The sequence below is a fragment of the Phyllopteryx taeniolatus genome, chromosome 7 (assembly GCF_024500385.1).
Source record: "Phyllopteryx taeniolatus isolate TA_2022b chromosome 7, UOR_Ptae_1.2, whole genome shotgun sequence".
In the NCBI taxonomy this organism is placed as follows: Eukaryota; Metazoa; Chordata; class Actinopteri; order Syngnathiformes; family Syngnathidae; genus Phyllopteryx; species Phyllopteryx taeniolatus.
In genome coordinates this window covers 8,686,328-8,706,602 of record NC_084508.1, presented here as the reverse complement: position 1 = coordinate 8,706,602, position 20,275 = coordinate 8,686,328, and the positions used below count along the sequence as shown (strand labels likewise).

Below are 20,275 nucleotides of genomic sequence, written 5' to 3'. Positions count from 1 at the left end.
AGTTTCATTTATGATAACGGCAGCACGGTGGAGTACATCTACCTTAGAGTTGAGAGGTTCTGGGTTCGAATCTGGACTCCGGCTTTCACATGCTAGCTTGATAGAAAATTAAATTGTCCATATTCAAGGTGAGTTGTGATTGGCCCAAGTTACACTTGACCCTATTGAGGACAAATGCTGTAGATAACGGCTGGATGGGGTTCACAGGATAGTCGGGAAACCTTCCACGAACACACCAGCGACCCCGGCAGGACCCGGAAATGGCAAAATACATAACTTTTTTGAGGGGTACGTTGTTTTTTTTAAATGTCAATTTTTGGGGGAGTCAGTTTTCTGCCACTTTTCCAGGTTGACGGCTGTCGGAAAATTGCAAATTTTTCAATTTGCTGAAAAACCCAGTTTTAAATTGAGGAGTGCACAGACACCTTCACACAAACACACGAGGGGCCCGCATCAGGTATTTTAAAAATGCTTTTGTAGTGCTGAAGCAACCTCCTAAACCCTAACAGATGTCTGGTCCCCTCTGCAGTTCAGCAAATAAACACCCCCGGGCAAATCCAGGAAGAGTTGAGGCTCTTGATGAATATTTTCTTGTTTTTACTGTGCTCATACTTGAAATGTTACATCAACCTATCTGGCATATATAAAAATGTTCATTAATATGCACGGTCCCTTTTTTAATAAATAAGATTTTCAGTGCATCTCTTTTTACATATACGGCAAATACACAAATGTATAGTCAACACACCATGAGAGGTTTATCAATATTTTTCTAGCCATCGCAGTTTTGAAATACACAATGCAATTGCAAAAGGCAGCATTGAATAATAGCAAATAGATACACTTTCAAAATTTCCTTTGGGATGTCTATGGAGTAATTTCCTTCACTCAAGAGGATCCCGACCAGTGTTTTGCAATACAATCTGATGTGTTTGGGACACTGCTGGAGAAATACCAAATGCGGTCACTAAAAGGACTCTTTAAGTGTCTGTATGTCCACTTTCATTCATGAGCAGGGTTTCACAATCTTTTCGCTCGCTGGTTTGTCAGTTACACAACTCTGCGGCGTGGCGGTGTGCCTTGGTTTTTTTTTGTTTGTTTATCGGGCCCGCTCTCCACTTATGGAGATTTATGGAGTGAGGAGCTTGCGCTTGCTTTTGCTTAAGAAGCATTTCTCTGGGAAAATCCAGAGAGTATTGCATATTAAGGGGACATTTTTTATGAAAATTGGACCAGAATGGATTGTATACACATAAGTCGGCTTTTTGGAGTGCCTGCGTCCCCATATAATTTTATATATATATTTTCAAGTTTGTCAGTTTTATCATGCATTTTTGCCAAATAATTGCACAAATTTCTATCGGCTTTTGACCTGGAGCGTGCCACAGACTAGACTATCACTAACACAATAGTATTCATAATTGCAGTAGATATTTGCATTTAAAATAAATAAAGAAATATTTTTTTTTTAAAAAAGGCCAGATCTTGAACATCCAAAGGAAAAGTTGAAAGTATGGCGGTAACTGAGCGTATTTCTTTACTTATTACTGTTATTAACATACAGTATATCATATCTATTTGCTAGCCATTCTACAGGTGCAATAAAGAAATGATGTGCAAATATATAGTTGGAATATATCCCAGCATTGCTCACAAGATCCTCCATTGTTTAGAAGAGTAGCACTCTAGTCCATATCATCGCACCTCATTTTACTGCATTTAGTTTTATTGATAATTTGTTTTATTTGTATTCATTTCCTCAAATTGCCTTTACTTATTGCAAATCATAAACATTTTTATTTGCAGTTATTTTAGTCCCCCACCTTTTTTTGGATTACACCAATTTCGTTGTGTACTACAATGACAATAAAGGATCTTCCATTTTATTCTTGTGACCACGTATTCCTACGCCACTCAGAAAAAGAGTTCACGGTTGCGCGCCTTTCGTAACTCCGAACCCGCCTGTGAGCACCGCCATAAACCGAGCACCCCGCATTCATGCTGTTCATTAGACAGCGACAAAATTGGAATTCCTTACTGTGAATTTAACCTCCAAATTTACTGTAGTTTCCATCCTATCGCTAATGAGCGTTTCATAAAACATCCACGTCTCAAACATTACTGTTACTATATGGTCTCGTTTGTATGCTATTTCGCATACAGTGAATCATCCCAGAACACATTTACCTTTAATTACTTTCTCTGTGCTCGACAGACTGCTGGACTCCCATACAGTGCTTAAAATAATAACAAATAAAATCATTTAATAGACCCCAATTTGAGAGCCTCTTGCAAACAAGCAGGGAGAAAAAGTAGACATGGAAGGATCACAGTTCAACAGTAAATAATGTTACAGTATGAATAATGAGTTCCCTGTGTTTGCCGGGGCCCCAACTGGACTAATGACAGAGACCTGGTTTAGATTAGGCCTTACACAAACACACGCACGCGAGACCTATCACGTATTCTCTGGTGAGAAAGTACGGATGAGTCAAGATCAGTTACAACGATTGCGCTCCACTTCTGAGCGTGCCTCGTGTTTTGTGACCACGTATTCCTACGACGTCCAGCAAAGTCCATTGCACAACGTACGTAACCAAGAAACCGCATAACATTTTGTACCTTTTTTCATGGCCTAAAACACCCATTACAGTACACAGTTATTGTAAATATATATAAAAAAGCCTGAAAATGTTTGAAAAGTTTTAACTTTTGTCCAAACTTACCACGCTGGTGTTCTTGACATTGACATTGTTGACGTACTCAGGTGAGTCATGAGCTGCGAATAATTAGTGCGCCTCTTAGTTCCAAATGTGTTGCCATAGACGAACGACATGTTTCTTCCACAGTCGGTGGTTTGTGTTTCCTTGAAGTGCCAATATTTGTTCCATAAAGTTTGCATGAACTGATGTTATTTATGCAGCGCAGCAATCAACCATCTAGGGCTGCAACTAACAGTTATTTTTATAATCAATTAACCTGTTGATTTTTTAATTAAGTAATGAGTCAGATAAAAATAATTTCAATGCCTTTACTAAAAAAACAGAACTATTTCAAATTGACGGCACAGAAAAAGCACAAACACGAATTGATTCTGATTCAGTTACTGGTTTGGTCCTTGTCAAAAAACAGGCAAAAATCTTGATCATTGCTTTTCAAAGTAAAAACAGACATTTGCAAATGTCTTAGTTCAATTAAATACAAAGCTAATCAGTCTGCTTTCATGGAGGACTAAAGAAATCTGAGGATATTACTGTTGAGAGGCTGACATTCTGAGGATTTGGACAATCAACAAGGTCTCTAAACAATTAGTCAATTGTCAAAATAGTTGTCCTTTCATTTGATGATAGATTAGTTTATTAATCGTTGCACCTCTATTGCCATGTAACACTGTTATATGGAACAAACGGTACTTGCATGGTAGAACGCTTTGTCATTTACTAATACAAGAGCTGTCAAAAATTCCACTATTTTCATATCCTAACAGCTCTTAGTGCGACAAGCACATTAAAAACCATACTGTCAGGGAGGACAGCATCAAGCAAAATAGAGGATTAGTATCTTTGAATAGGCATAATTTCTGATAGAGCTATTGTATATCTTAATTAGATTGTGCATGTTTACCTTATGTTGTGGTCAGTAAAGGGCAACTCTGTGCAATCAAGTGCACATCACTTCATTTAAAAAAAAAAAAAGTGTTATTAGAAAATTACAACATTGAATAATGTCAAACACTTAACTCATTTTAAATACATTTTAGGCTACTAATCAGGAGGAGGAGGAGGAGGAGGATTGCCTTCAGTAGTCTGTGAACATGCTTCATGTACCATCTATCTACATTTGATAAGTGATGTTAAACAAGTGCAGATCATGAACTCCTGTGCTACTACTCAGCCAGGATGAGGCTGTTGCGCTGTAAACAAAGTGCCCAGTCATTGTTGTACAACTTTTGCTGCGTCACTCAGCGATTATGAGTGTTCAAATCTAAGCCCAAACACAGCAGCCTTGAGCCGCTCAATCCTCAATAACTCGTTTTCTAGGAGTCAAAGTGACCTCGAGTGTCAGTTTCTGTCCTGTCGCCATGTCGTCAGTGACGGATGGAAAGCTACGGTTGCTGCCTTCATCGCTTCTCCAGTTTTTTGAACCTGGCTTCTGCAGAGAAAAGGAAAGAAAGACTTCATGTTGGCCAGGCGACGAAACATAAGTTGGTTTATGGTGTGATGCCGCCACCTGCTGGAGAACTGGAGGTCTAACACAAACTGTTGCAGGAAGCTTTTTAGTACAGTAGTTAGAATCTGTTTTTCCCATAGGAAAAAAATGGAAACGTAATAAATCACTGTTACTGTTTTATAAACTTTTATTTACCCAACATTTTAACATTAAACTGTCATTGAAGTGTACAAATAAGTTAAATACTGTTAATATTAAGGGGGACATATTATGGAAATGTTATGGATACTTTTAATTGCTTGTATGCAAATAGTTTTTGGAATGCCTGACCACTCATCAAGTGTTAAAATAAACAAGTACATTTTCTATTCTATCTATTTCTGATCTTTGGTCATCCTATTTCTGAAAATGTGTCTGTAAGCAAGCCGGGCGGATTTACAACATATTATAACCACCATCACAGCAAGTTTCTACACCCATGACTCGGCAGCTAGGCTGAAGGAAGATCCAGTGCCACTTTCAAGCAACGGCAAAATTCCAGCCACAAGATTGCAGTGGCTAAAACACTAAAATGCAGAGGCATGATCATCCAAAAGTATACTTTCTCCGGAAAATTTTGTTGGAATGGACTTGAACTCCATTCATACAGCTTTGAGTACCGACTTAGTTAGACTTAATGAGTACAAGTTACAAAAATAAAAACGTAGCCTTTGTGTGCATGCACATCTTACCTAGTTTTTTGGAATATGCGTCAAGTTTATAAGCAGCTTGTTCCAGCGAAGACACTTGCTCCTCAATCTGATTTATCTGGTCCAGGTAGGGTTGGAGGCTGGCATCTATAAAAATGCCCCAAAAAAGTGAATAATATAAAGATACCATTTATTCCTTGGTTGAGGATGACATTAGTTTTACATATGACTCACACTTATTGTTTAAATCCTGCAAATTTCGGCTGATGTTGATGCTGATGTCTTTCATCTCCATGTACTTCAGACTAGTTAGCTTGTTCATGTTCTCCAACAGACGATAATCCTCGCAGGTCGCTGAAACGCGGAAGACCGGGAGAATGTGGGCACAAAAAAAAGAAAGTGAAAGCAGCATCACTTTGTTCTGGACCGTGAAACTAAATATTTAAAAAATAATATTAAGTGCATTAATTCACTTTAAAGATACCTGTGAGTTCTCCTTGAAGAAAGACAGCCATCTTTTCAAACATGTCGGTACACAACTCATTGATGTCAGGCTCTGCAGGCTCCACGGCTTCTTCTGCCGTTTCCACACCACCATCACCTCGAGTAAACATTGGGGGAAAAAATATTCCAAATAAGTCATCCAGTGGTGTCTAACTACTGACCAGCATTTTTTTTTAGCACCCCACGGCATATACTTAAGTTAACATTTCACACGGCCTGCCATTTGCCTGCATTGCACTACTTACTTTTGACACTGGATGGCAAGGCAGGAGAAGAAAAAAATGAGTTTTCATATCTTACTTCCTTGCTAAAATAGTAACAAAATTTGTATTCATAATGTGAACAACACAAATTAAGTTACAGCAGCAAACAGCAAAAATCACAATGTATTCGCTCTACTTTTTGCTGTGCGTCAATGGTCAACTTCGTGCAAATTGCTCTTTTGGAGCTGTAATTCAGCTGCAGCTCAATATAGGGGTGGATATATCCTACCCTAGCCATCCTAAAAAAAATAATAATAATAAAAAAAAAAAAAAACACTGGTTTTTATTTTACCAGCAAGCTGTTTTTTTTTTTTTTTTTTTTTTTTTTTTTCCTACAAAGAGATCTTGCGGCGGTTGCTTGGTTCAATGCACAAGAAGTCTTTATGTCTCCAAAGTGTTCTGTAAATTGACTGTCTGTTGTACTAGAGCGGCTCCAACTACCGGAGACAAATTCCTTGTGTGTTTTGGACATATTTGGCAAATAAAGATGATTCTGATTCTGATTCTGAAGAGGAGTGAGTTGTGGCAGGACAACGTGCCTGCTCATAATACCATGAGCATCCGACAGTTTCTGGCAGAGGAACCGCCCTACTCACTTGACCTGGCTCCGTTTCCCCCCCCCCCCCCCCCCCCCCTCTTTCTCAAGAAGCTCAAGCGAGTCAAGGGGGTTTCAAGATGTGGCCTAAATCAAGATGCCTATGACAACGGTAGTGCAGAGGATCCCCGAAGAATCCTTCCAAGAGTGCATGGAGGTATGGCAGAGAAGGCTGGGAATGTGCGTTAAGACTCCAATGGGATTATATTAAAGGGGCAAACCAGCGTTTGAGATTAGATTTGAAACATCGTTTGTGACACACCTTACACATTCTGCAAACAAAAGAAAATATAACTACTTAACATATCTTTATCATATCTACTACTGACGGGTTGGTTTTAACGTGTTAAATAAATTAAAAGTGAATAATGTCACTTTAGGGTGTTGGGAGACCCCTGAATAAAATTGGAAATTCCTATTATTGAGGGAAAAAAAGAAAAAAAAAGAACTGAAGCAAGGTAGCCTAGTGGTTAGCACGTCCGCCTCACAGTTCTGAGGTCCCGAGTCGAAACTCAGCTCGGGCCTTCTAGTGTGGAGGATGTTTATCCCTTGATGTTGATGTGATTTTGCATTGTAACTACACTGCAATCAAAGCAGAAGATACTTCTATACCAAAAACGTGTCGGGAAGAAAGAGTAATTCGGTTGTTGTGAGCCATTAGCATTAGCACGCTACGGGAGCTGGAACGGTGAGTGGCTCACTGTTGGTGTTGGGTTTTTTAACCACAGGCGCCGGTGCTTCCTTCACGTCCTCTGCGCCTTCCCCGTGACTCCTGACATCGTCGGCGGCGTTCGGAGGACCGGAATTGGCCCGGGGCGACCTGGAAATGTTGTCCATTGCAGCGGCGTCGTCTCCTATGGCAGCCATTTTGTGTCTGTTTTGACTGCCGCGCCCCTCTCTGTCACATGAGCTGTGGATGCGTAACTTCCGCCCACCACCTCCAATCACTTCCGCTACTGTCCACGCACTGCCACGCCCTAATAATAAGTTTATAAGCATAACTTAATCGGTTTCCTTTTCAAAGAACGTATGATCAGATCCAGAACTGAAACAAAACTAACATAATTAAAAGAGGAAAAGAAATGTAGGGAAATTCCAAACACAAGCTCATATGTCATATTTGTTATATTATACATTTGTTTGGATAAAATGAAAGCGGCCAATATTATTTTTGCAATATCTCTTAGAATTTTAAAAATCTTAAAGTTTTGCTGCATGAGTGAAATATTTAAATCAAACGTCAGTGGGAAAATTTACAATAAATAATTGATTTAAAAAAATTGTAAGTGTAGAAGAGCAACATTTAAAGCATTATGAAAATTATTTCGATTAAAAAAAAGATAATTGGAAAATAATATGACACGAGTGGGGGGGCGGATAAAGATTAAACAACAGCGATAGTCGCGATTAAATATTAAATAACACAAATTATATGGTGCATAGTTTAGTATTTGTCTTTCACACACGTGCTGTAGTGTCAACAATGTTTGTGACATATTTAGAATCATAAGTCATATTTATATCGGAAACTGTTGGCTGTGGTTTGATCACGCGCACTCGTGGAATTTACGATTTCCGAGGCGGGTGAAGTGTGCATAACACCTGTGTGCAATAGTGTGGGCGCTGTAGTGGGGGAAGCCAGCAAGCAGATCGTGACAGTCAGTCAGCAGCGCGGCTGTAAACATGGCGGCGTGCACAGCTACAGGGCTGTGCCCAAAACCCCGTCGCTCCTAGGCTGCTAACACGGAGACACCCCGAACATGGAGACCGAAGAGGAGCAGCACATCACCACGCTCCTCTGCATGGGCTTCCCGGACCCCGACGTGATACGGAAGGCGCTCCGCTTGGCGAAGAACGACATCAACGAGGCGGTCGCGCTCCTGACCAACGAAAGCCCGGGGCTCGGCTACGGATATGAGCCCATGGAGAGCGGCCCTGCCCCCGCCTTGAGTACGAGCGGCGACGGGGAGACGAGCGGGAGGACCGGCACGGGGGGCTTCGACCCTCCGCCCGCGTACCACGACGTGGTTGAAGGGGAGGTGAGAACAAACTCCCGTATACAGCGCTTCGCGTGTCCAACTTGCAGAGTGTGAGTGGCTTCGCCCATTGAACTAGCTCCGCTTTAGCATGGATGCTAGCTGCGCAGCCATCCCGACGTGAGCTGTCAGAGCAGGCGGGAAGGCTGCGGAGCTCTCCCCCGGTCACCGGTTCGTCGTGGCCGCAGCTCGAACGTACATACGGGAGGGAATATATTTTTAATAGCGACTTTAAACTTACGAGCTAACCTCGCTAGAAGTAGCTGCCTGGCTAGTTGAGATTTGCCTGCAGAGGGGAGCATGAGTTTCACCGACATCAGTGGGAATGCAGAGCTTTTTAACAATAAATTCAACTAGGAGCAGACTTGGTTGTAAGTCTCCAGGGGGAATGAATGCATCTCTTGTGCAGGTCCACTTAGCATGCGTTTAGGGTGGGTGACCCCCCCCCACGCTCTCATGTCATGTGGCTTACATTCTACTACAGCTGGACTTTTGTAATGGTTTCGCAATTCCTGTTGACGACGTGGCAATTTTGTTGCATTTTTGTTTGTTTACAGTTAGGGATAGGCGAGTTCCCATACCAGGTATCTAACTGGCCTTATTTCAAGGTATCAGGTACTCGTGAAGGCTGCTGGTACCAGCCACATAAGGCAAAACGATCTGACACTCAGTAAGTACTCATCGCCAGCAGTTGGTGCTGCACTGCAGTGGTTTGAATTATTGGTGAACCATAATGTGTGTCAAAAAGAGAGAGATGTTTGTGTTCACAATTATCTGTCATTGTGTTAATTGAAATTTTATATATCAAAAGTACTAGTGGTATCGGTGAGTACTCAAGAGTAAATACTCGTCCTGGTGTCGGTCTGGGAAAAAAAACAGCGGTATTGAACATCTGTTGTTTAAAGAAAGTCTAGCTGCCTAGTGCTCTAACCACGTCTACTCCGTGAACTAATTCAGTGCTGCTCGACCTCTGGCGGTCGGACCTCATATGCTTTTGGCAGAAGGTCAAATGTTAACTCACTAGAACGTGAATGCCAGTGTTCTGTAAATTGACTGTCTGTTGTCGTACTAGAGCGGCTCCAACTACCGGAGACAAATTCCTTGTGTGTTTTGGACATACTTGGCAAATAAAGATGATTCTGATTCCGATGCAGGATGACAAAAAGCATTTACAAATGTCATTGGTGTTTTGAGAGCAGTGGTTTCTGATCGAACCGCAGGGGTTCGGTGAGTCAGTCTCAGGGGTTCGGCAGTGGTCACACAACCTGTGAGCCTGGAGCCTATCCCAGCTGACAAGAGGCGGGGTACACCACTGAACATTTGCACTCACATTCACACCTATGGACAATTTATAGTCTTCAACGAACCCACCACATATTCAAAATGCATGTAAACAACCTGTTGACCACTTCCCGCTGGCCCATCTCTGTCTCGCTCCTAATCACTGCTGTCACACTGTGATGCAAGCTGTTAAATATAAACGACAGTTTTCATCTCGCTTCATGCACAAACAGTTGCGCATCATCGTGTAAAGAGCGAGTCTTGTTTGCGCGTCTGATAAAAATGAATGAGCGCAACATGAGGTGCACCTGCACAATCAAGTCAGATCCAATTCAACAGAAAAACTGTGAAGCTTACTTTTGACAGTGTCAGGGTAGCTTTGATTTACAGTGATTCCCACAATATCGCGGTTCATCGTTTGCGCCACCGCTGTATGGTAGATTCTTTTGGGAAACGTATCCATCTGTCTCTCACAAAAACCTCTGCTATCTCGCGGGAACCTGAGGCTTACAGCAATCGTTTTTTTATGGGTTTTTACAAGGGGTGGAACGGTTCACAAAATCCACGGTTCAGTTCGCATCTCGGTTTTGCGGTCATGGTTTTTGGTTCAGTACACTTTGACGCTTAGGGAAATCAATTATGGTTTTGAATAAGTACTGTACGTCAAATACATTAACAGTGTGTTTGAAGAGTCATTTTTAATAAGTTTAAATGTGTTTAAAGCATGCGGGAAGGGTAAAACAATATATATTAAAAATAAAAATGGTATGGTTTCTCTGCATCACAGGTTTCCCAGGATGTATCCCCCACGATGACCACGGGTTTACTTGAATTCTCTGTTTATTAGTGTTAGTGTTTAGGAGCAGTGTAGTGCTGCACTGTTGTTTGATAAACAATCAACCGCCATGCAGTAGCACTTAATTAAGAGTCGGTGTAACATGATATGTAAACAATACAGCGGAAATGCCAAAATGTAATGGAAATTTGCAAAACTCTGGGGGGAAAAAAAGAACACTTAACAAATAAGACAAATAGAAATATGAATGTGTTCCTATCTTAAAAAACCTTTATTAACTGTCTAGGCAGTGTTTTAAGCAACATTTTACGTTATTAATTAGGCTTTACACGATCAGGATTTTTGGGGCCGATCAGCAAGTTTAAAAAAAACAATCACCGATCCTATCACATGATAGAAGAATGTGTCTATTTAAATGACCTGTTCATTTACTGTATATACAAGTGTACCTAATTGCTCAAATAATAAATCATGTATCTTTGTTCCTCTATTTATGCCAGTGAGGCATAGTGACAGACAGAACAAATGAATGGTCTTCTATTAGATGGCACGAAGTAAATACAGTCGTTAATGTATCCACTTTTTGTGACATTTTTGTTTGTTGGTGTGCCGTGAGATTTTTCAATTGTAAAATATGTTCTTTGGCTCCATAAAGGTTGGAAATCACTGCTTTAGGCAGATCGTGTTTTCTAATCAGTCAGGTCAAACCAACATTACATGACAGAAATAGTGGGTGCTAACTTACTGTAATTAAATTACGTTATTTTTAATTTAATGACTTCACCCACACCGAAACTTTAGAGCATGATTCGACAGAACGGCGGCATGTTTACGTACAACCGTTCGTGCTACCACTCGCTTGCTAGGCTACATAACGTTTTGTTGCTTGCTTGCGAGCCGTATCGTATTAAAAGTACGTGAACATACCTCAAGCAAGCCTTCAACGAACGTCCTCTCCTGTCTTGAGCACCGGTGACCACCAACACACGTTTTTCCCCATTTTGTCCTTATAATACAGTCGGCGCGATCCAATCTTGTTGTCTTTGCTAAGGTAACGAGTGTATCCGGTCGCATTTGAATTGACAAAATAAAGCCCACCGATCGTAAAAAACGGGATGCGGTGGTATCGGAATATAAGGTCTTATTGCAGTAGTCTGACATAGTGCGAGTGTGAAAGAGCAAATTTGTCTTGTAGTTTGATCCGGGCATTCCGTGTTATCTGTCTCAGACGTATTGTCTGTTCCACAACGCCGACATGTTTTTTTGTTTCACTTTATTGGCTGTCAGATATTTACAGGTCTACGTCAAAAGACACGCGACAAAATAAAAATATACTAAATATAAACTAGCTTTTGGATTCAAATATACTGTGCACGATGGCGACACGGCGTAAATGTCTTTTGCGGAGCATTGATCGGATCGGCGAATTATGACATTAAAGCCGATCAGCATAAAATGCTAATTATCGGCCGATACCGATAAGGCCGATAAAATCGGTGTAAAGTCTATTCTTAATGGCTGCACAAGTATAAAAGTCAACATAGTTACTGTGTGTTTCAATAACATGCCAGAGCCGTGCTTTCGTCAGGATCAAGAATTATAGCACAATTTTCACATTTCCTATTTCTTGTCTAGCTTAAAGCCCCCCCAAAAAAGACTAACATTTTGTCATAAGTCATAATGACTTGACCAGTAGTACATGATAAATATGATCTGTGAAAAAAAATCAGCTGTCTCTTGCCCCAAGTCTGCCTCTAATTTGATACATGGGAAACCACCATGCCTGAGGAAAAACAACCAATTAGAGAAAGAAGGCCCAACTTACAAGGTGTCAGTCCTTTGTCGCGCACTCCTGGGCACACACCGGCAGCTTTGGGCTGACCTGTTACCTTATTATCACACAAGTGCCTTATTCGTATTGAAGTGTTACTATAACACTAAATGTCATTGCTTTGAAGTTACATTTTTTTGTGACGACCAGCAGATGGCTGCTTGCATCTACTTGTGCCAGTACATTAGAGCCTGCAGTATTGAGGAAAGGAGGAAAAAAGAAAAGAAAAGCAAGCACCCGGAAAGACAATAAATGCCTTTTAATTTGTGGGGGCAGCGGTTCATAAACTATACTGTGTGTATATGATGTACAGTCATTTCACTATTTTGGGGAGGTTCGGGGGATGAGGTTGTCACTTTCCGCCTTTAAATTCACACTTTGACGCATTTCCTTTCAAATTGTACAACCTTGTGGTGTTCAAATGTAAAGCTTCCACTCTAATAGCCACCTCTTATGTCAAGGCTATTACGATAATTGTAATGGAATGACCTTGCAACGTGATAGTTGGGCAAGACCCTGAACCTGAAGAAGCTACAATATTTTTCTTTTTTTCTTTTTCTCCCTGGGACCACTCAGTGTGTGATTCCTGCAGGTCGACGGCCTCGTGCCATCCTCCTAAATATAGCGCTGCAGTGTCTATGGCAAACACATTGCAGACTTCGCGAGAGGGTCCCGCGGGGAGTCGCCGGGTGCATAGTAACGGCGCCGCCGCCTGCGGGTCGTGTCGCCGCACCACGTGGCTTGTCTGCGTACTGATGATGATGTTTCAATATGGCTTTTTATTGTAGTTGTCGTTTGCGGTGGTGAGGAACTGAGTGCTGTTTTGAATATTTTGCTCGTGGGAAATATGGGAAGCGAAACTAAAAGCATATTCAGGTAAATGAGTATCTCAAATTTCAACACTGAACTCAAAATTAGATGTAGAAAATGCATTATTATCTTTGTAAAGACACATTTTCTATTGGATCATCCCATTAAGACTGTGCAGGTGCACCACTAAACTAAAATGTCCACTTAATGCATATTTAAGCCTCTTATAAATGATTTTGTCTGACCAGTTTCCTTTTAAAGGAGACATATTATGCTTTTTTTTTTCCCCCACAATTTGAAACATTTCCCAGGTGTCTTAATAATGTAATGTGTGTGACATTCTTCTGTCAAAACCCCAGGGCTCAACAATTTGAGTACACGATACACCCTATTTTATATCTTGCTGAAATGTATGTCTCATGTATGTGAACAACTGTATACTTGCCCCATATACAATAGTGCCTTCAGTTTAATTTGTTCAAGGTTTTTAATAAGAACAATGTCACTCTATAATACTGTATACTGTAAAGTCATGACATAATTAAAGGGGAAGGAAATGCAAAAAATTGTTTTGGCAAGAATATGTTGTATATGCCTCCATGAGTGTAAACACGGTATTCTTATTGATTATTGAATTCGTGAAATAATAATTTAACAGATAAATTCATCAGTTTTTTACCAATCTCCGGGGGGACTGAAATTAACATAAGTGCCCACTCGCTTGCATTGCAAACATCACGTGACCAAACCTGGAGATCGGGATATCAGGCTCCCGTGTATGCTGCGATAGCTGACACAACTACGGGTTGTTTACATGATGGTTTGTACCCAAACTTATCAGCAAGCGGCAGTAAGAGTAGTCATTTTTCGCAGAGGATAAAGAATGTAATAATGTATGTTATCTGTCTGTCTGTTTGCCACCGTTTTGTGTTCGGATATCTCTTGTTTAGGGATTATAACACCGCAACACCAATGCTATTCGTTAGCCCATCTATGGCATTTTGCATTGTTTGTTAGCATTAACCTTCGTGCTACAAATACAGCAACTGATACTTGGGGGAATAGAGCCAATCAAGTATGTTCCGCTTATCAGAAGCAAATGCTATTAGCTCGCGCAAATCTACTTTTATGTTCTCCTCTTGGAAACCTACTTTGACTGTATGCTTTATCTGTGAAATAGCCCAAATTTGGATACTTTGACATGATACAGGGGTGTCACACCCTTGGGGGAATGTGGGTGTTAAAGCTTGATAGTGTTTCTTTCATACAGTTTAAGAATCGTAGCCGAGCCAAGCTGATCCGTGAGGGGGGGAGCAGAATTGTGACATTCCAGTTTTCATAATTTTTTGCGAGGCACATTTGCACAACTGTTTGTGCACATTTTTAGCAATAGGCAAATAAAAAAATATTGATTTGGATGCGTAATTTCACACTTGCTGGATGGGCAGGCACTCCAGAGACCTATTTGTATACAATCAATTAAAAGTCAATAACATGTCCTCTTTAAGACGCTTACTGGGTTGCTCGCTCTTCATTTTTACCTCCTTGCTCATCTATCTATGCACGTCATTTGAAATATCCTCCAAAGAGGAAGGAATGAAATGTGATGCCTTTCTATTATCTTCTCTGCTCCTTCCTGTTCTCCTGTATTTACCGTCACCGATTGCTATCGCCACATAGTGCAGGAACTCACACAGGGGGCCATTATTTACTGCTCATAAGTGGAGATGCGCTTACCTTGATTAAGAAATGATGTGACAAAATGGACAGCAATGTGCTGTTGTCACTGTTTATTTCAAGGGTGAGAGTATTCTGATTAGCTCACCAAGATTCCGATATAGTACTTTGCTGATGCATAAAAAAATAGTTCGACAGGGTGTTCCTCAAAATGTTTTCATTGCATGTCCGAGGTGAACGAAAATAAACTTTGTTTTAAAAAATGAGATTTATTTATCAAACTTGCAAAGACTCACTTAAACGGATATAGATTTTATAACCAATTTCACAATCTTTTAATATGTGCACCGCCTGTGGTAGACACGTTTCGCCTTATGCATTTTTTTTTTTGAAATGTTCCTGTCCAAATCTGGTTTCCAATTGGTGTATTTCTATTCAAATGGACACTTCCCTTACAATTCTATAAAATGTTTTGGGTTTTTTTTTCAAATGAAACTTGACCCATTTTTTATTATCACCTGGACCTGTGTGGTGTAACAACTTCTAGAGCTGCTGTTCTAACCCACAAAACATTGCTCGTGAATGTGATTCTTTACCCTGAAAAATAAAGTACATCATTAAATTTAAGTTTAACATTAAATTTAGTTTGTTAAAATGGACTACAAAATTATATCCATGTTGTTGGAGCACTCTCTGCTTTTCTGCTGCTCCTGTTTTACTGAAAGCATAAAATGCAGAAGTTATTATAAAAAAATTCGATTTTTAAATCACAATCAGAGCAAATGTGGCAGCAGTAAAACAACAAAAAGAATGTTGTTGTCAGTGTCAGACAAGTCGCAGACACTGCCGTTATGTTTGGGTTTGATTATGTGTGCGTGTGACTGAATTTTCGCACAAGGAGCGCTCTTGTGTTGAGCTTTGTGGGGGCGTGAAGAGCAACAAGCATGTGTACTGATGACGGGCGGATTGAAGAGAAGAGGATGCTCACTCTGCTTTCACCAAGAGGGAGGAATTTTGACTAGAGAGATTGGCTTCCGGAAAAGTCCTTCATTCACAGCAGCAGTCGCACGGTTTTAACAGTCTGTACTTAAGTAGAAGTACAGATAGTTTTGTTAATAAATATTCAGATACAAGTACAAGCCCTGATTCAACTCTTTTATTTAACTCAAATTAAGGAAGTAAAAACTCAGAAATGTATTTCAAGGGTAGGAATGCAAGTTTTCAGAATGCTAGCAAGATTAGAATCCTGCTTCATTTCAGTCCCTAATTTTGAAGCCTTATTTTATATCATTGCTGAGATTTGTTTTAATGATTCAAATTTGGCAGGGTTCACTCTTCTTTGTGATGTGTCGAGTTTCAAATACATTTGTTTTCACTTTATAGGGAAGTAATTCTCACCATTGATTCACAGTATTTTTAATATTCATTTCAAAAGGCAGAGAAGAAGTGTGTTGTTTCCATTTCTACAGAAGTCTGTTAACTTCACCTTTTGCGATTTTTTTTTTTTTACGTGATGGTTCTCCAAGGGGATAGATATCTCATTGCATATTTCCATTCATGTTCATGTTTTTTTTCCCCCCTATGTCATTGTTGCAGAGGAGCAACGATGAGAACGGGAACTGCTCCAGCGGTAGCATGGAGTTCCCCACCACCAACCTGTACGAGCTGGAGAGCCGAGTGTTCACCGACCATTGGTCAATTCCATACAAGAGGGAGGAATCACTGGGTAAATGCCTCATCGCCTCTACTTGCCTCGCCCGGCACGGTAAGACTGACTCTGTGTAACGGAAGTTATTTTGTTTCATAAGTTGGCTTTAAGACAAAGTACTATTTCAAATCAAAAGTCACATTCATGTATTTTTTACTACAAAGAAAGCAAAGATTCTTTAAAATGTTAGGCGACGGTCAACTACATGCATGTTCTTTGGCATGGACAAATCATGGCTGTCCCAAGAAAACCCTGCATGTCCACTTTTACAACCCCAAGTGATGTGGAATATTTTGGGTTCATTTACAATTGAAACAAAAAAATGGGGCTTTAATGACCCATGTTCTTGTGAGGGTGGCATGTTTTCTTTTTGCTGAATTGAATTTCAACCTTTAAATCTCCATCAGGCCTCGCCGACGCCGACGAGAACTGCAAGAGGTTCGTGGAGCGCTGCATGCCGGAGGCCTTTAAAAAGGTAAGCCGTCGAGTCTCCCAACAGACTTTGAAGCTCTCGCCAATTACTTTCACTCATTTTTATATTTGTCTTCATCTCGCTGTCGCCAGTTGCTGACCAGCAGCGCCGTACACAAGTGGGGCACTGAGATCCATGAGGGAATCTACAACATGCTCATGTTGCTGGTGGAGCTGGTGGCAGAGCGGGTCAAGCAGGACCCGGTTCCCGTCAACCTAATGGGTGTCTTGGCGATGGTGTGCATTATTTTACTACTTGACTACCGTTAGGTTCTCCCCTTGTAAACCTAGTTTGACTGCATGTTTTATCTGTGAAATAGCCCAAATTCGTACAATTGTTTTCCCTCATAGTTCAATATATTTTTTTCAGTACCTGACATTTGCATTCCTGTTGTGTCCAGGCCTTAAACCCGGACAATGAGTACCATTTTAAGAACCGGTTGAAGGCCTGTCAGAGGAACTGGGCCGAAGTGTTTGGAGACGAGGCCAACATGTTTGCTGTTTCTCCAAGCAACACTTATCAGAAAGTGAGTCTGAACTCACCTGACACTTAAAGTGATCATACAGAGGGTATATTTTATGTTACAGAAAATGCGCAAGGTTGTAAAGCTAGGTTAAGTTTAGGGATGTGAGGTTAAGGAGATACTTTATCGATCCTAATGGAAATTCTGTTAGACCCGATGGACCTGGAAGTGGGTCTGCAATAACTGCCCATAAAAAGTTGAGTGTGTGAATGTGTGTTTAGGCAAACTGCATTTAAAACCCCTTTGGGGGGCAGTTCAATATTTAATTTAGTTTGATCTGGGTTATTCAGCAGGGTAAGGGCAGCAGAAAGAATGTCTTCAAGATTGCTTTGACCTGCAGAGGCATTAATTATTCACTTTTGCACGAAGTTACTGTACACACACACGTTGGTTTACAATAACTATTCAAATCGGGCTGGAGGGCAGGCCACTAAGTTCTTCATCTCCAGTGTTGTGTAACTGAGACACAAAGATACATGCATGACTGACATATAACAGCTGTGTGTGTGTGTGTGTGTTTGTGGGTATACACACTTTGGTGATAATGTGAAATAAACCCACTAAAAACATAATGATCTGTTTCAGGAGCCTCACGGTTGGCTGGTGGATTTAGTCAATCAAGTAAGTGATTTCGACCACATTGTGGCTGTGCACCATCACCACACATCAAAAATAAAGCCCAAAAAGTTTTCTATGCGACTTCTGCCTTTTATCCACACGCACAACTGTCTTGTTGGTCCAAGTGGCTAATTCTGGTGGAATGTCTGTATCCATTTTTTTTTTTTTTTATACTCTTTCCATGTACATTTTAAGTAAACATAATCCCATATGACTGTTTACACTGAAGGAACATGAAACAACCCGTATGCGTAGATACCCAAATCACACGTACCGTAAATAACTCCTCAAGTGTCAACGGGAGTATACCATAATCCATTAGTAATTGTATTTCTAAAGCTTGGAAAAGAAGACAAGAAAGACTGTTTTTGACATGACTTTGGTTGCACTTTGGTCCCGGTGCTGGATTATTTGATTATTTGATTATTTATTAGCCTATTTGGGTTGGGCATATAATTGTATGCATGACACAATAATAACATTTCATTCATTCATTCATACTAAAAGTTAGTTGGCCTGGCCTGGCCTGGCCTGAGCCCCACCCCCACCCACATAATCCATTGATTTAAATTAGAGGTTACCACATTACCACATCTCCACATTAGTTTTCTTTTTTAATGAAGGACACACCTCTCATTTAGCCTATTTACACTATATTTGATTGTCTATGCTTTCGCCGTAGTTTAGATTTACAGCAGGTGTTTTTTCAATTTGTTCATTTGTGTTATTTGGGCAGATGCAGGCGTGTATGTGTCAGCAATTTGCAGATTTCAATACTGATTCGTGTCTGGAGAAATCCCATTCTATTTCTTTTTTTTTTTTCCTCTTTACGCCGCCAGGATGCACATCCCAACTGTGCCACTTGAGAGCAACAACAACAACAAAAAACTCTTGTGAATTGAATTGTTTTACTTGAATCATGCAGTGTGAATCCAGCCGAAGAAATGTCTTTTTCGGTAACTCCTTGTCCCTCGTTGGCGAATGTGGCGGTTTTGAGTTATAGCACCACCTGTTGTTTTGGCATGTTCTTGACAACCTGCCAATGCATATCCAGAGTTGTTTTTGTTATGTTTTGTTCTTTTTTTTACTTGTGTTTCACATGCATTAAAAAAAATACTGTATGTACTGGGTCTTATCTTTGCATTTGTCTCTGCTTTTTTCGTGTAGTTTGGAGAGTTGGGAGGATTCACCGCGATCCAGACGAAGCTCAACGCGGAGGAGATCGAAATAGCTGTAAGACTAACCCCCTGCGTGTCCCTCCCCTGCCTTGCTTACAAATGGCCTGACATGCCTTTTAAGAGTAATGGCATTCTTTCCACCCTGGTTCTGAACGAAGAGATGGTCTGACTTTGAGACAGGCGTCCCCCACTCTTGTCTGCGCTCAGCTGCAGGGGGCTTGAGGTTCCACTTATCCCGCTGCCATGTAATGGTTGAAATGCTCTATTGTGTTATCTCTTCTGAAGCCTCCTTGTATTCGTGCTTCCTTCAGGGAACCTTGGCGGAAACGCTGTGGTGTGAAGTCGTTGATTTTTTTAGGTGGGGGCTCCTTCTGACCATTAGCATATTAATAAGTTAAGAGGGATACCGGAAGCGCACCAGTGTTATAGCGTATGAGCATTAAAGGGGATATGTTTTGGATAATCGACCTTTAAATGGCTTGTACACAAATAGTCGGGTATCTGGAGTGCCTGCCCACCCATCAACTGTGAAACTAAACAACCAAGTACAGTGAACCCTGTTTGCTATGCGCGCATTCCCCAATTCGTCAGCTAGTCACTGAAAAACTCACCTGTTTTTCTTAAGTTACGGAGTTTTAAAATACACAGTGGGAGGAAAATGTATATGAGCCCATTGGCATGCCTTCAAATTTCTGCATAAATTGGTCATAAAATGTGGTCTGCTCTTCATCTAAATCACAAGAATACACAAACCAAATCCAAGGTTTCACTTAGTTTTTTTTACCCCCCCCCCCCCCCCCCCCCCCCCCCCGCCCCCGGCCTGTGGATGTTTACATGTTATGCTCTATAAAAGTATGAAAGCATTATTGTTTCTGTGGCATTAGTTCAAGCAGACTCTTTACTCTTGTGATTTATGTGAAGATCAGACTACAGTATATGATCAAATTATGCAGAAATTCCAAAGGGTTCACATACTTTTTCCTTCAAGTGTAAAACATGTGTAAGCCATATATTTTTCAGGGTAATGTGAGGTGAGTTTGAAATTCTATGAATTTTCAAGTTCTGGGATCATAGTTTGCGGTATAATGTACTCTATTATTAGGCAATTTTAAACATTTTTAGGG

General features: G+C 40.7%; 2 protein-coding genes across 3 annotated transcripts in view; one reads left to right on the top strand and one right to left on the bottom strand.

Annotated features, from left to right (window-relative positions):
• Positions 1-293: 293 nt before the first annotated feature.
• On the bottom strand, positions 294-7,140 carry bloc1s2 (biogenesis of lysosomal organelles complex-1, subunit 2). Its single transcript, XM_061778827.1, has 5 exons — positions 6,923-7,140; positions 5,344-5,460; positions 5,094-5,213; positions 4,902-5,006; positions 294-4,152 (listed from the first exon to the last, which is right to left on the bottom strand). The coding sequence occupies exons 1-5, from the start codon at positions 7,086-7,088 to the stop codon at positions 4,121-4,123; spliced, it is 540 nt and encodes a 179-aa protein (XP_061634811.1). The 5' UTR covers positions 7,089-7,140; the 3' UTR covers positions 294-4,120.
• Positions 7,141-7,780: 640 nt separating this feature from the next.
• The window catches only part of usp24 (ubiquitin specific peptidase 24), a 44,132-nt gene continuing 31,637 nt past the window's right edge, over positions 7,781-20,275 (top strand). Inside the window, exons 1-7 of one of the 2 annotated variants that reach the window (XM_061778807.1) lie at positions 7,781-8,260; positions 16,249-16,417; positions 16,768-16,835; positions 16,925-17,068; positions 17,233-17,358; positions 17,941-17,976; positions 19,141-19,206. In XM_061778807.1, the coding sequence (XP_061634791.1) occupies positions 7,982-8,260; positions 16,249-16,417; positions 16,768-16,835; positions 16,925-17,068; positions 17,233-17,358; positions 17,941-17,976; positions 19,141-19,206 (888 nt within the window). In that variant the 5' untranslated portion in view covers positions 7,781-7,981. The remainder of the gene's footprint in view (positions 8,261-16,248; positions 16,418-16,767; positions 16,836-16,924; positions 17,069-17,232; positions 17,359-17,940; positions 17,977-19,140; positions 19,207-20,275) is intronic. The other variant, XM_061778808.1, reaches the window with a different exon arrangement.

Coding starts and splice junctions, on each gene's coding strand:
- bloc1s2 (XM_061778827.1), bottom strand. CDS start 7,088: ATGGCTGCCATAGGAGACGACGCCGCTGCAATGGACAACATTTCCAGG. Junction 5,214..5,343: donor TCTTCAAGGAGAACTCACAG/GTATCTTTAAAG, acceptor TCCGCGTTTCAG/CGACCTGCGAGGATTATCGT. Junction 5,007..5,093: donor GCAGGATTTAAACAATAAGT/GTGAGTCATATG, acceptor GCATTTTTATAG/ATGCCAGCCTCCAACCCTAC.